Source organism: Saccoglossus kowalevskii, chromosome 13, assembly GCF_978046115.1.
Source record: "Saccoglossus kowalevskii chromosome 13, keSacKowa6.1, whole genome shotgun sequence".
Lineage (NCBI taxonomy): Eukaryota > Metazoa > Hemichordata > Enteropneusta > Harrimaniidae > Saccoglossus > Saccoglossus kowalevskii.
Genome location: NC_140653.1, coordinates 17,461,549 through 17,476,079, shown reverse-complemented (window position 1 = coordinate 17,476,079; position 14,531 = coordinate 17,461,549). Strand labels below are relative to the sequence as shown.

Here is a 14,531-nt window from a genome sequence, read left to right as displayed (position 1 = left end):
TTCTACTTTTATTTGCTAGTTGTTTTTTATTTATTTTCCTGTGTGTATTTTTATTCTCACTTTAATTGTTTGTTTGTCTTTATTCACATCTGTATTGCATTTTAGGCAAAATCATAATAGGGATACGAACGCAATAAAGATAATTATTATTATTATAAATAAATTTGCAAACGGCGATGTGTAAAATTCATTATTTACTTACATGAAATTCGGACACGCGCTGCGCGACGACAAAAACTTTCACATGTTGCCTCCCCCCGTTGATCTTGCATGGATTTCTGATAAACAGCTCCCTCAAGGTTAAAAGCTGGAGACGAAAACATCCTTTACTTGAGGGCGCTGCCATCGACAACATCCGGGTCCTCTTTCTCTTCAACGTCGCGTTCGTTCACAATGGTGGGTATCACAGGTTGTCTGAAAAATATCGGTCAAAATCAAGCTAGAAAATTACCATCGAGTATATTTACTACTTTCACACGATAGAATGAATGTTGTCGCTGGTGTTCCTAGGAAAATTAGGCTCGATAGTGTTTTTTTGTGCGTGATTAGGCATTACATGTACGAGTAATCTTGTAGTACTCTACAAGCCTGATGTACCATGTCATTCTTAGACTTGCACTTTCTTGCACGATTGTTGTGCAATCACTGGTTTATAATACACTGGTTGATGAGAACAACATGCAGAACAATCCCTCCCCAGCGAATATATGTAGTGTCGAGTTTCTCTCCCGGCGATGAACGGATAGACATTGCTAGTTTGTCGGCCATGTCGATGTACAATAATAATAATAAAGTCAAAACTGTCTCTGTTTACGAGTTGTTGAGATAAATGTTGACCTACGCTGGCCCTAGTCGTTGAACAATGTGCACATTTATCTATCTTAGAATAATTTTCAATAAAAACGCATCATTATCGTACCTATACTATGGTACGGCATTGTTGCATTATCGTGATACTGTCGTAATCTGTGGTACATACTTACTTATTTACATATATTTGTCACAGGCAGATGAACAGCCAAAAAAGAAGCGTACCTTCAGGAAATACACCTACCGTGGTGTGGATCTGGATCAGCTGTTGGATATGTCCAAGTAAGTGTACGGTAGTTTGTACGGTTGGTACAACTGCTGTCCTTGTTTTAATCCATTGGTGGGGTCCCTTCCCTGACTGGCTAAGTGATTAGTGTGCATTGCACATCAGTTTGATATGATAAACTGCATTTTTAATTCTCGCTGAATAATTATGTTTCAAACTCCAAACCATGCAAAACTTGGCATAACAATCTAAGTTTGTCCTCAGTTCGAAAATAAACGCCCCCAATAAATTCTTATTTTGTTATCACAACCCTTAGAACACCAAAATATATACCCTAGACAGTGGGCTGTGGCTTTTTCAGTATTTTCCATTTTTTCTCTTAATTGAAAACCAAAATATATCGCTGATGAAGATTTTCTGATTGGACCCCTTGGATATCCAGCAGGTGTGTATGGCAACAGTGATGTTCATTTTAGATGTGATTTTTTTCATCTTCAGCGAGCAGTTGATGGAACTCTTTCCAGCTCGTGCCAGGAGAAAGCTCACGCGGGGACTCAAACGCAAGTCATACGCTCTTATAAAAAAATTAAGGAAAGCCAAGAAAGAAGCGCCTGAACTGGAGAAACCAGAAGTTGTGAAAACCCATTTACGAAATATGATAATTCTCCCAGAGATGGTTGGCAGCATGGTTGGTGTCTACAATGGTAAAACGTTTAACCAGGTTGAAGTGAAGGTATGAATTTTTTGTGGAGTCGTTTAGATGGTCAATCAGTGAGGAGGCAGAATTCTGTCCCGTCTATGTATTTATGTAGCGCTGCACCGGACCATTATTGAGTGAACTAGAAGCATTCTGAATGTCTGGATTCAAGGCTTTACACCACTGATAATATTTTACAAATTGCTACTTATCAGACAAATTTGATGCTATTGGAATATTTTGGCCAAAAAAATGTTTCTGCAAAGTAACAGAACAGTTCACCATTGGTGAGTGGATAAGCCTACATTGGTGGTGTTTATTAATTTGTTTTTCACATTAGTTTTAAATCTGAATACTATATTTAATCTATTATCGTAAAATTCCTAATTGAGGCCGTGGCTTTAATTAAAATTCATTTTTTCAATGGACGAATTCAGATCAGTGTGAAGTCTTGGTGCGCCTTTAATTAGAGCATTCACTTCGGTAACAGCAGGAAATTTTTTTAAGAAACAAAGGCCAGAAGGGATAATGAGATGCACGACACTTGATTGCAACTTTGTTGCGATTCTAAGCACACTTTCGGATTTTTACACACACAAACTTGTACACAAACGAAATTTCACACTGTATAACATACTGCACAATAAATTTGTATGCATTTGCAGATTACCGTACTGTATACTACAATCTCTTGAATAGACTAATTCGTTAGCACCGGTATAGGTTACAACTGAGACAGCCATCTGACAGTCGATTGCGTCAGACTACTGGCATGTTCAACTTCCGGCACAGTGACTGTACATTCCATATTTATTTAATTTAGACATCGGGGAAATTAAAATAAAAAAATTAAAAAAAGTCAATCAAAAAAAAATGTTCGCATGATAACAAAAAATACTCAGTATTTTATTTAATGTAATATATATTTATTTTCTTATTTTTTTTTATAACGAAAAGTATATTCTAAAAGAAGTAAAAACAAAAACGAATGCATTCTTAGTAGCAAAGGATCACGGTAACAGTCATGCTGCGTTTCACACAAGTGAATAACTTACTTTTTTTCGAAGTGTTACAATTGCTGATTATTACTCAGTAGTGATTACAATAACGTACAGAAAATAAATTCGTTGAATTGTTGTGAAAATTCAACTTAGTTTCACCGCAAGCAAATGATTTTGGTCACATATAAACGCTCGATCCGATACAGTATCCACCATGTTGGTTCAAACATCTTTAGTTTTTTGACCTGATAGGTCAAGTCGCTAATTAACCAATCGAAACGCTGGATGGTGCCAACGTGATTAAATTACCATAGCTCATTTAAATATGTTAATGTAGTTCAGCGACCTCGTGGTAAACGAAACCCGGAAGAGATTTACCGTTGTTGTAGTGCGATCGTTTGGCTTTGATTTTGGTGGGAAAACGGATTGATTTTTTTTTTTTTTAAATCAAGAAATTAGTTGTTTTCGAAAGATAAGCTGAGCATTGAAGAAGAATTTAACACTTTTGACGATAATAACAGCTCATTGTCGAAACGCGCAGTTTACCCATTCACGCTACCCACAAAAAACCTGTACTCTGGAATAAGCATTAATGACTACGGAAAACCTAAATTAGACACTAATCTAAGCGTTAGCAATCATTGAAATGTTCGAAAAATTATGCCTTAATTTAAAATTAAATGGTAGATCTTTTTCTGAAATGTGTGGTGGCTGTTTGGTTAGTGTAAGTTTGGGGTGCGGCTTATATTGCAGGCGTTTTGCTGGGATCAATCAAAACTTGTCGATTTCAACATGAAACAATGTCTCAAGTTAGGGGTGCGGCTTCTATTAAAGCTGCGGCCTCAAATATGATTTTTACGGTAGTAGCACATGTGCTGACATAAATCTGATGTATCTATGTCTATGGTTAAAATAAGTACTGTGAAATGCTTTATTTTAGATGGGATTAATTTTCGCTGAAGAGTTTATCTGAAATCTGAATGTAAAACTTAAGAAAAATGGTATATTCACTGTATTTTATTATCACTGAATCATTCCTTCAGAGAATATAGTAAAAATGAATTACAAGTGCTTCTAGTGGAGCTAATAATAATAATGTAAATGAAAAAGCAATCTAATCAGCAGTATTGCAATATAGCTCACTGTTTTGCTAAGAAGGTAGCAATATTAATATTTTTTTGTTAGCTAAAAAGACAAGCTTTATATTGTCATACAGTTGGTAGGGTTGCTTCTTCATTCCCAGTTAACAAAAAAAAATGTACTGTTACCTGCATCCATTGATAAACTACATGACCAAACTAAAAACTAATCTCTTGTATTTTCAACACTAATCACTTGATTACAAATTGAAAGTTCTTTTTTTACTCCTGTGAACAAGAGGCCCAACTTGATTAATGCACATCTAAGTAGTGCGATACACTATTCATACAATCTGACCTGCAGCAGTGTGAAATAAACCCTGAAATCTCCAAATTGAAAGGTCTATAATTTGGTACTACCTTCTTAATTTCCCTGGTTCTCATTGATTTTTTTTGTATTCTTTTTTTCAGCCTGAAATGATTGGTCATTATCTTGGTGAGTTTAGCATAACCTACAAACCAGTGAAGCATGGTAGACCTGGTATTGGAGCCACACATTCATCCAGATTTATTCCATTGAAGTGAACAATTTACTTTGTAATGTGGACAAACATGAAATAAATTTTGTCTTTGTGACACAAGAGCTATGTTTAAGTTTGCTCTGTTAGAATGTCTACTGTGAACTGTAATTGCCAATATTGCCTTGAGTACTGGCGGGTGTGCATGCTGGGTAAACACTGAAGCTTTTGCGATTTCAGGATTGTATGGCATTTGTGAAGAGAAAATTCGGTGAAAGTCATCGATACTCAGTTTCCACTGCTTCTGACTGACTCACCAAATTCTCAAAACGTAGTTCCTCACAAAATTTAAATGGTTGACAGTATTGAAATGCTACAGTTGGTCATGGATTTGTATTTCATTAACCTTTGACCAACTTGTAAGCAGTTTTGAAAGTGTAATGATAAAATAATCACAGAAGACACTTGCTGCCGTTTCCAAGTAGCGAGCTAGATATCACTGGTGAGCAGGAATGCACGGACAACAGAAGACGTGTATACCCGGCACCACTGTTGTTGAGGTTCATTGGTTGACATGTTCGGCTTACTTGTAACATGCATAAAAAAAAGTTTGGAGAAAAATTACTCTAGTTATCCTAGACATGACTAAAAACAGATGAGGGATCCCTAAATGTTAGTTTTCATTTCCTAACAGCGTGGAAAACGTACTGTTTGTGATTTTTATTGCACACAACTACTAGTATTCAGTTGAGTCGAAATATGTCAACACAAACCAGCTGCTCCCGTCAATTCCAGATGCACCTTGTCTGAATCTATGCATGGACTAATGGCCCTAGGCTAGCCCTGTATCCCTTAATATCGATATCTTATGAAAACAAAAGATGGAAAAAAATCTGCTACCAGAGTTGCACTTGGAACTGATTGTCTCCTGACTACACCAATAAGAGAAACATGGCACAGTTTGTAGTTTCATTTTGGGGTCTGGGATCTCTAATTTGACATTTGCAAGAATCTTGATTGATGCTTGATAATCCTGAAAAGCTGAGGCAGACAATAACTCCTTATCCATTGTTGTGATGCAAATGTGGTACCCTATTCTCAACAGAGTTGTCTAATTTCTGCATATTTCAAGACTCCTTGTCTCCAAAATCATAGCTAACACGCTGGTCAACGGATTCAGTAATATCAACTTGTGACCCACTTGGGTCTTACCAAGATTGACTACGAGCACTCTCGATGCGCCTTCAACGCAACTATTATTCCTTACCAATAATACTCTGCCTCAGAGTTGTCAACATCCTCAGTGTAAACACTCAAACAATATGGACATCTGACTTTTCAAAACGAAAAAGGAATCTGAAGAAAATACCATTCCGCAGTGATAGGTCATGCTGGTCATCATCAGTATTCAACATCTTGAAGTGAGAACTTCTCAATTTAAATCCAGGTACGGCCTGTGAGGGCACTGCACCACAACAATAGGGACAAGCAGTTTGGGAGGTCAAAGAGAATAACGCACACATACATATAGATGTCTTGGATCCATATAGGGGGTAGTTTATTACTAAAGCACTATGAACTAAGAAACCAGTGTTTTTCACAAGGAATATGCAAATTTATGCAAATGCTATGTAAATGTGAACATGCTGACTTTGAAAACACTTGTAACGTACATATCTAAAAACTACAAACTAAACTAATGGACTAAAGTCTCCAAAGATCCAAGACATCGTAGTGAGAGTAGTTGTTACGTAGAAGGTAGTCTGGCTATGAATTGTTTCCTTGTTTGGCGCCTCAGAGGAAGGGATGGATGCAGATATTTTCTGAAGGAGTCGCTCTGCCAGTCCCCCAGGAGTTTGATTAACTCAGTGGGTATACCTGAGTACAACGCCCATGAAGCACCACCCCGGCGAAAACCGTGGGTTGAATACTGATCAGCATTATGCACCAATGGAGTCAAAAGAGAGGCCAGACGTTTGGTGCACATAGGAGGGAGGACTGGCTGGGAGGGATGGAGTATAAAGGCTGGTCCTTCAGGAGTTTACTGGCACCTTGGAGATGGTAAATTTTCCAATAGTGGGCTTACTGTCTGAATAATCCCTATGTTTACCCAAACCTAAAATTTGGATTTTGGCAATTAAAGTACGACTGAACTAGTAAAATTTTATAGTTTTCTGTAATTCACACAAAGAATATGGAGACCATGCACATTCAAGTTTAAATATTGCATATATTATCTCTCTCATTCTTTTTGTCAGCATACAATTAATTTAAAGATGTCCCGTTGTAGCAGTTTTTATTTCACAGAACTGCCCCCAGGTACCTCCACTGCTGGAGCATTCAAGTTCTACTTCTGATACAATCATTTTCTATCTGAGGGATGTTCTGGCAATGAGAACTTTTTACTTTCAATTTAAAAAGAGACAAACCCAAATAGTCATGTCCTGGATTGTCTACTCTATTGATCGAGCTAGGCAGGTGATTACACACAAGTACTATCTGGTATGTTACATAACACGTGTGCATAGTTATGTTCACGCCAGACAATAAATACACATCTTTTGTTTCAAAGGAAAGGAACAAGGCAGGCAAGTTTTGGCAGAACTTTGCTAAAATTTCCATTGTCCGTTTAAAGAGGTGCTTTGGCAAAGATGGGCTATTTTATACAGCAGGGACACCATTGGTGTTTAGGTCAGATAACCTTCTTCTCTTCTCTTCTTTTCAGTAATTCTTAGCCAGAAACCCCTCAAAATTGGCAGTTACCCATCTTCGCTAGCCAAGGTCTAAGTTTATTCGGCCAAGCCTCCAAACAGACATTAGCAGAACGACTATAAAATGTGCGTATTCTAACAATGCCCCCAGGAGTCAGTTGCGGCTTATCATTGTCCAATCAGTTAGCGTGTTACAAATCCTTCTTTGGAGTTTAATTTTAAATAAAATGGCGGCGCCAATAAATCAGGATATCTGTGATGATAAAATTGTGAAAGTTTTCGGTGTTGGTGCCCTCAAGCCTCATCAGGTGCAGGCAATCAACGCAGTTTTGTGTGGAAAGGAAGTCTTCATAGCGACAAAAACAGGAAGTGGAATTTTGTTTTATAATTTGGTACGTCCAAGCTGATCGGGCGCCTTGTTTCGAGGCGCGCCCAATCAGATCTCACTGCTTAAGATATGCAATTAGCCTATGCGATCCATCACGGTATTGTGTAGAGGCCTATAGGTCGAAGACACAGGACCGTGCAATTCGAACGATGGCAGTTACCAGAATCTATCATTTAAACTTTTTGGTACAAAAAACTCAACTCTGAGAATTTAGCAATCTGGACAGACATGAATCTATTAACTTAAAAGACGACAAATAACTGGATAAACATGGTTTTATTCATTCCAATCAAACAATTACACTACCGTGACATTCAGAAAAAAAAATCTCAATTCTGAACCGAACTGTTCTGTGGCAAAATGTATGTAGCTTCAACCATAGACACTAGAAAACATCAAAGGTAAGTCACTGATTAGCAGTGTTAGGCCTGCTTTTCAATTCACACAAGCAATGTGCCACACTTTTAACTGAGTAGAATATTAATTAAATCCTCAAATTCAATGTTTTTATTAAAGCGAGAGGGTCATCATCTGCACACGCGAGGGAATTGAGTCCCAAGCAAAGATAACACACACTAATAACACAAAGGCTCATGGGTAGTTTGTAAACAATGACACGCTATGGCCATCTAACACAAGCGCAGGTGATGACTCCCCAGCTATAATAAACTGAAATGACACATAATAATAGTTAAAGACAACCTTATATCTGATTTTTTGCTTTTATTGTGGATTTACTTGATTTTAACAGTACATTACTAAGCAATTGTATGACCCTGTTCTATTTCTAGTGTCAATAGTATTGAATTGTAAACACACCAAAAACTATGAAGGCAGTACTTATAAAAGCATAGTGCAATGACAAGCAGTAGGTTGATGAATTGACGCTATAAATCTATATACAAACATTTGTCAAAAATTTACTGTCGGTACCACATGGTGATCATCCTTTGGCGTTTTATCTTTTTTTGTAGCTGAAGAAAACCATACAACAAAGCTTCCGCTGTGGGAGGACAACCTGGAGATGTGAAGGGAAACACAGCAGTTATTAAAACATTACGTGATGAAAAGAAAACCTAAATAGTGGTGAAAGTTGTAATGTGGGTAACTGCTCAGATTGTGCTTCTCATATAACCACTGTCCACAAACTATCTACCACATGTAGACTGTGAGCGGTACAAGTGGCTGTATATAGCTCACACCTCTAGCTAATTTCAGGACCCCTGCACAGGTCATCATAGTAGCTACCACTTATAACTAACAAGTTATATCCAGCAATGTAATAATGTTTTCCCCAGGTTCTTCAATCACAAAATAGAATAAATTTACAAGCTTGAGATGTACAATGTATTGCAATAATATATTCTCATTCACATCTTTTAACCGCTGAAGTCACAGAGCTGCTCAAGTATTATATATAGAAAATAATATTTGGTAATCGTAGTCCTAAATAACTATTAAAAATAGCTAGACGTTTCGAGCAATGACTCTTTATTGATAGCATAGAAGAAAAAAATGTAGCATCATTTGCTCAAGTATTAGTTGTGTATGCACTTATGTAAATAGAAGTGTGTCTATGGTCAAATTAAGTCATATTTTGTAAATAGTATTTTTGGCATACGTGTGCTTCTATTAGAGATGCACTTCAAATAGAGAAAATATGGTATTAACAGACAACAATGCTATGTTCATGCAGAGTGCACCCAATTATCCTTGATCACAAATATACAAAATGTACATACTTGTTTCACATTTGTCTAGTGTGCATTCAAAGTTTAAAGATAATTTTCTACTTCACATTGCATAGAAATTAACCCAGTAATAGGGAGAAGTAATCTAGTTAACAAGTACTAACCTGGTACGTAGATATCTACTGGTACCACTCTATCAACACCTCTCACAACTGAGTAAGAATAATGATAATAGCCACCACCATTAGCGCAACTGTAAGATAAAACAATATATATGCAAGATTATCTTGAGTAATTGATTTGAGCAACATTTTAAATCAAATATTTCTACAGGTTGTAGTAATAATGCCGAAATACACACAGGTTTGGTTGCAGGCAAAGAACACACATATACTGTGAAATACTTTATTTTACTGGGATTAATTTTCACTGAAAAGACTTTTTGGGTGTTTTGTGTAGATTTTATTATCACTGATTTTTGACGAGTTGAATGTAAAATATAGGAAAAAAGGTATATTCGCTGCTTCAGTGAAAATAGTGAAAATTAATTCCATGCGAAAATAAAGTATTTTACAGTATGAACAATATGAGCAAACTAGCAACCATGATAACTGCAGAGTTCAAAATTTTATACAAATATTTAATGCTTGAATCATTGCCCAAAACAAGTATACTGTAATACTATAGACAAAAATACAGTGAAATTACCTTCCCATTGAAATAACCCATCTTGGTTCTGGCATCTGGTCGTAAACTTTTCTCAAAGCAGGTGCCATTTTGTTTGTTAACGTACCGGCTACAATCATGCAATCTGACTGCCGAGGACTAGCACGGAACACAATACCAAACCTGTCCATATCATAACGGGGTGCAGCCATGTGCATCATCTCTACAGCGCAGCAAGCTAAACCAAATGTCATTGGCCAAATTGAGCTCTGTAAAATATAAACGCATGTTTTCAAAATCGACATTGGAAACATTGAATTAACCAAAACCCCATATACATGTACTATATTTGCTCTATTAGTAGTGCATGCACTTAAATAAATTACACAACAGTTAATAATTAAAACATGTGATGTGATGAAAAGAAAATCTAAATAGTGGTGAAAGTTGTAATGTGGGTAACTGCTCAGATTGTGCTTCTCATATAACCACTGTCCACAAACTATCTACCACATGTAGACTGTGAGCGGTACAAGTGGCTGTATATAGCTCACACCTCTAGCTAATTTCAGGACCCCTGCACAGGTCATCATAGCAGCTACCACTTATAACTAACAAGTTATATCCAGCAATGTAATAAATGTAACAAGGTTTTTCCCAGGTTTTTCAAACACATTAGAGCTGATAAATCTATATAAAAAATTGTCAATGACGAGTCCTTGTCCAACATTAGTGCCAAAGAATTATTTACACTCGTGTGACAAACATGATACAAAATAGGGCGTATTTATTTGTTTATTTAAAAACAAATCATGCTGCTTTCCCATCAAAATCCAATCCGAAAGATCGTACAACAACATCGACAAATCTTTTCCACGCTGTGTTCAATAACATTAACATATTTAAATGAGCTATGGTAAGTTGAACACGTTGGCATCATCCATCATTTCATTGGTTAATTATCGATTTGACCTGTCAGGTCAAAAAATACCATTTCAGGTCAAAACATGGCGGATATTCATTTCTACAGCATCAAGTGTTGAAAATGTGATCAGAATCATTCACTTAGGATGAAATAAGTTGAAATTTATTTGCATTTCATAACAATTCAACGAATTTATTTTTTGTACGTTATTATAATTATTACTAGGTAATAATCAACAATTGTAAATCGCAGCATGACCAGATTGCGCGACCACAATCATTTGCTACTAAGCAATGCAGTTGTGTTTGTTGTTATTTGAAACTAAAATAAATAAAATGAAACAAAATAATTGTATTTGGCGCACAAGGTTCGTTAATGTGATTTTTTTGGGAGAAAGATGTGCGGCCTACTTTTTAATCCAGCTAGAAAAAAATGTATACAATATTAGATTAGCTTCTGCAATAGTTTCTTTCGTTCTGGGTGGTCCAACTGGCGGTGTTGAAAATCAACGTAGGTAGATTTTTCAATGAAAATAAAAGCCCCCTAAAAATATTTGATAATTTTTTTGAAAATTTGAACCCCAAATAAGGGCCCACCAGCTGTGAAACTGCCCAGGGCGATTTTTCAGACGGGCGAATTTACGGCAGAATCCGGTACATCTGAACCGGACTAAAAAGCATGCTTTATAAAAACTTCAATTTCAGCCAAGTTACAGAAATGTGTCTTGTTAATACTAGTACATGTAAGCACAATCTTAAGAATCTTTTAAAATTAGTACTGCGGAAATGAGATACATATAAAAAAAAAAACACTTACTCTTCTAGCCCAGTTAGCTAGATGGTCCAGACCAGTCACAACATACTCCCCAACATTTTTTTTCTGTGATTTAGGAACAATTGATGTACTTCTCTGTCGGTATGGTACAACACTGAAAAAAAAAAAAAGGTTTCACATTGGTAATTGTGATAGATGGTGATGTTAAATAAATGATATTAGACTGTTTGAAATGCCAAACATTTACAAAAGATAGCAGCATACGTTTATTTTGAATGCAAACAGTAATTCACAATAAAAACTTGAATGCATGTGAAGTTTCTACTTTTTGATAGGTTCCAAACCATACATATTTACCTTGTTACTTGTGACTGTTTTGTAAGAGGAGTCTCATTGTTATGTTCATGTAGACACCGGACTGCCTGTGACAAGACAGGTACCTGTCTGCAGAAGACCAAAGGTCTAGCTCCCTTGCACACAACTAGAAAAAAAGAAAGAAAGGGATCTTTTAATTGGGAGATGCAGCACTCGACGTATATTATTTTATTATTATTATCAAGGCACAGCATGGAATAAAAACAATTTTGGGTTGCACTGCGGTGTTAGGGTCTTGCCTATACACCAATGCTAAATTGTTGCTTTTTGTGGCTCATACTAAATAAGCGATGTGCAGTTCTGAAGTAGCAATAATTGTACTATATTGAGCTGGTTTATACTCAAAATTGGCAAGATTTCTATGATAAATCGCAGACTATTTTGTTTATGAAATACTTCACTTCGAAATAACACAAGTATTGTATGAATACTGTAATGTATATTATTTATTTTTTCTTGCAGTACACATGTACAAGTTTACATTTTTTGTATAATAATAATTTTATTCACGCTGTCTATATGACGTAAACGGTAAAGTCTATTTGACTTACAGGTTTATGGTACACGCAGGGTATTACAATGAGTTGCACTGCCTATAGTTCTGAACGCAGCGTTTTGGTGCACCGGTTCGTTTAAGTGCCGGGTTCTCACGTATTCTCTGTAATGATGCATTTCACCGTATTGTAGCAGCAGTTTTTATGATATTAGTATTTTGTCCTTTTGTTTAATGTAAGCATTCTAATTCCCGCAAGGTAATTTTGTGCGTTTTTTGAAATAAAAGATATGCACGTAATCTTATTTTTACAAAGCCGAATATCTGGCAGTTGTAGTGTACGTAAAAGTAACACTGTAATTCAATATAACTGTACTATGTTGCCCAAATTGAAGTGCATAATCCTTCACATTGTTAGATAGGAACTTCTGAAATAACAAAAAAGAACATGCAAGAACAGAAAGAAAGGTTTTATAAGTTATTAAGTAAAGGTTCTTATCAACAATTCAACTTACCTAGAGCCGCCATGTTGAACGAGCCTAAAATTAACATCGCACTCAGATCCCAGCAATTGGATTCGTAGAACCGATCTCAGTCTCGTGAAAACGAGGCTGTGGGGAAGCTTTGCCTACTACTAGTATTTATTATTGTTGTGGGAATATTATTTGCATACTTGTTTTTATCTTCTAATTGTGACTAAATGACTATAAATAGACCCAGGAAAATATATATATTTAGAATCGCCAGTCTTCAAGCTTTTCACAAGTGTATTTTGCATGCCCGTATCTGCATTCTACGACACGTTACTCAACCAAAGGTGAAAAATTACTTTTTCTGTAAAAAAAATAATTACGCATCTATGCTGGCGATAAGAAGTATTTTTTTCACTTTTCCTAGTTGTTCAATAGTCTGGTAAATTGAATGTGTCTGGTCAGTTTTTTTCGAGCAACGCGTTTTAAAAAATAGTGTGCTGAATTTCAATTACTGTTTTAGTCGCATTGCCCCCAACTCAAACCACAACTCGTTGGTAAATAATCGATGAAACAGTTTGTCTGGACACATTCAAGTTCCTCTCATTGTCACCTTAAAGCTGTGAAAATTTGATGTTAATCCGACGATAATAAGTATACGTTATTTTTTGTTAAAGACCTTGTATTTTGAAAAACATAAACTCCTAGAAAACGTCCATAAATTAACAGCAAAGATTTTCAACCTTGTTTATCGGCACAATCAATTTGTTTCCCCATCAAGGTCTGTTTTAACATGTATCGGGGCATCCAAATGTGTAAGGCTATTGGAAACCAAAAAAATAAAGGAATGGGATAGCTATAATTGGATAAATTCGGCATATGAAAACACCAAAATCAATGATTTTTTTTCAGTGGCTGTGTGACCTTGTGTCTGACACATTCATATGCAAATGACTAATCTGTGAAACAAACAGGGGCGGAGGCAAACCTCTCAAATGTTTGGAAACACTCATTGTGTGTCAGATAGCTACTGATAACACATCCTAACATTGCTTTGTCATGAGTTTATCTTTGAAACTTATAGGCACACAGATTAAACCTGTGTTGTTGATTTTGGAAAACACTACTGAGGCTGCCTTGGATCCCTTCAGAAAATCTACATTTTAACCAACTTACATGACATTTTATGTTATGTTGACTTTATCACATGAAAGTTTATAGTGCATTTCATCAATTAATAAATAAATGTGAAAATCGTAATTTTCAACACAAATAATAGTCCCGCTACCTTAAGTCGTGAATTTGTTTTGTGAACATTTATAAATATTTACAAAAACATTTACAGTACTTTCAGAAATCTGCTTACATAATTTATAACTAATTTATAACATCAGAGGTCTGATAACATACATTTTTTAACGAACTGTATTGAGAAAGCTGGATGTGCTGCAAAGCCAATTAGATTCAGGTCAATACGCACATGCGCGGACTGGGTCATTCCTTCCAATGAGCACATATTTATTGGCGCTGACGTCACCGCGATCCTTTTCAAATTTATAAACGTTTTATGTGAATTTTGTAAACATCCAAAGAAGATACTTTCATTGACTGTAAAAAACATTTGACAATGCCCATTACCCATGTGTCTTTGCAGAGTTTTTTCAATCGTTTGCCGATTTACTGCCATAAATACAAAATAAATCCCAT

At 36.0% G+C, this 14,531-nt stretch overlaps 2 protein-coding genes across 2 annotated transcripts; one reads left to right on the top strand and one right to left on the bottom strand.

The window, feature by feature from the left end:
• Nucleotides 1-311: 311 nt before the first annotated feature.
• On the top strand, nt 312-4,454 carry LOC100377973 (small ribosomal subunit protein uS19). The gene is made up of 4 exons (XM_002735512.3): nt 312-396; nt 1,007-1,092; nt 1,535-1,769; nt 4,285-4,454. Exons 1-4 carry the CDS (start codon nt 394-396, stop codon nt 4,396-4,398), a joined length of 438 nt encoding a protein of 145 aa, XP_002735558.1. The 5' UTR covers nt 312-393; the 3' UTR covers nt 4,399-4,454.
• A 3,679-nt stretch (nt 4,455-8,133) lies between these two features.
• LOC100367121 (uncharacterized) lies at nt 8,134-12,945 on the bottom strand. The gene is made up of 6 exons (XM_002735525.3): nt 12,870-12,945; nt 11,844-11,967; nt 11,529-11,640; nt 9,830-10,056; nt 9,286-9,374; nt 8,134-8,448 (listed from the first exon to the last, which is right to left on the bottom strand). The coding sequence occupies exons 1-6, from the start codon at nt 12,904-12,906 to the stop codon at nt 8,351-8,353; spliced, it is 687 nt and encodes a 228-aa protein (XP_002735571.2). The 5' UTR covers nt 12,907-12,945; the 3' UTR covers nt 8,134-8,350.
• Between the last annotated feature and the right edge of the window lie 1,586 nt (nt 12,946-14,531).

Coding starts and splice junctions, on each gene's coding strand:
- LOC100377973 (XM_002735512.3), top strand. Junction 1,093..1,534: donor CAGCTGTTGGATATGTCCAA/GTAAGTGTACGG, acceptor TTTCATCTTCAG/CGAGCAGTTGATGGAACTCT. Junction 1,770..4,284: donor TTAACCAGGTTGAAGTGAAG/GTATGAATTTTT, acceptor TCTTTTTTTCAG/CCTGAAATGATTGGTCATTA.
- LOC100367121 (XM_002735525.3), bottom strand. CDS start 12,906: ATGTTAATTTTAGGCTCGTTCAACATGGCGGCTCTAG. Junction 11,968..12,869: donor GTTCAACATGGCGGCTCTAG/GTAAGTTGAATT, acceptor CTTTTTTTCTAG/TTGTGTGCAAGGGAGCTAGA. Junction 11,641..11,843: donor AAACAGTCACAAGTAACAAG/GTAAATATGTAT, acceptor TTTTTTTTTCAG/TGTTGTACCATACCGACAGA.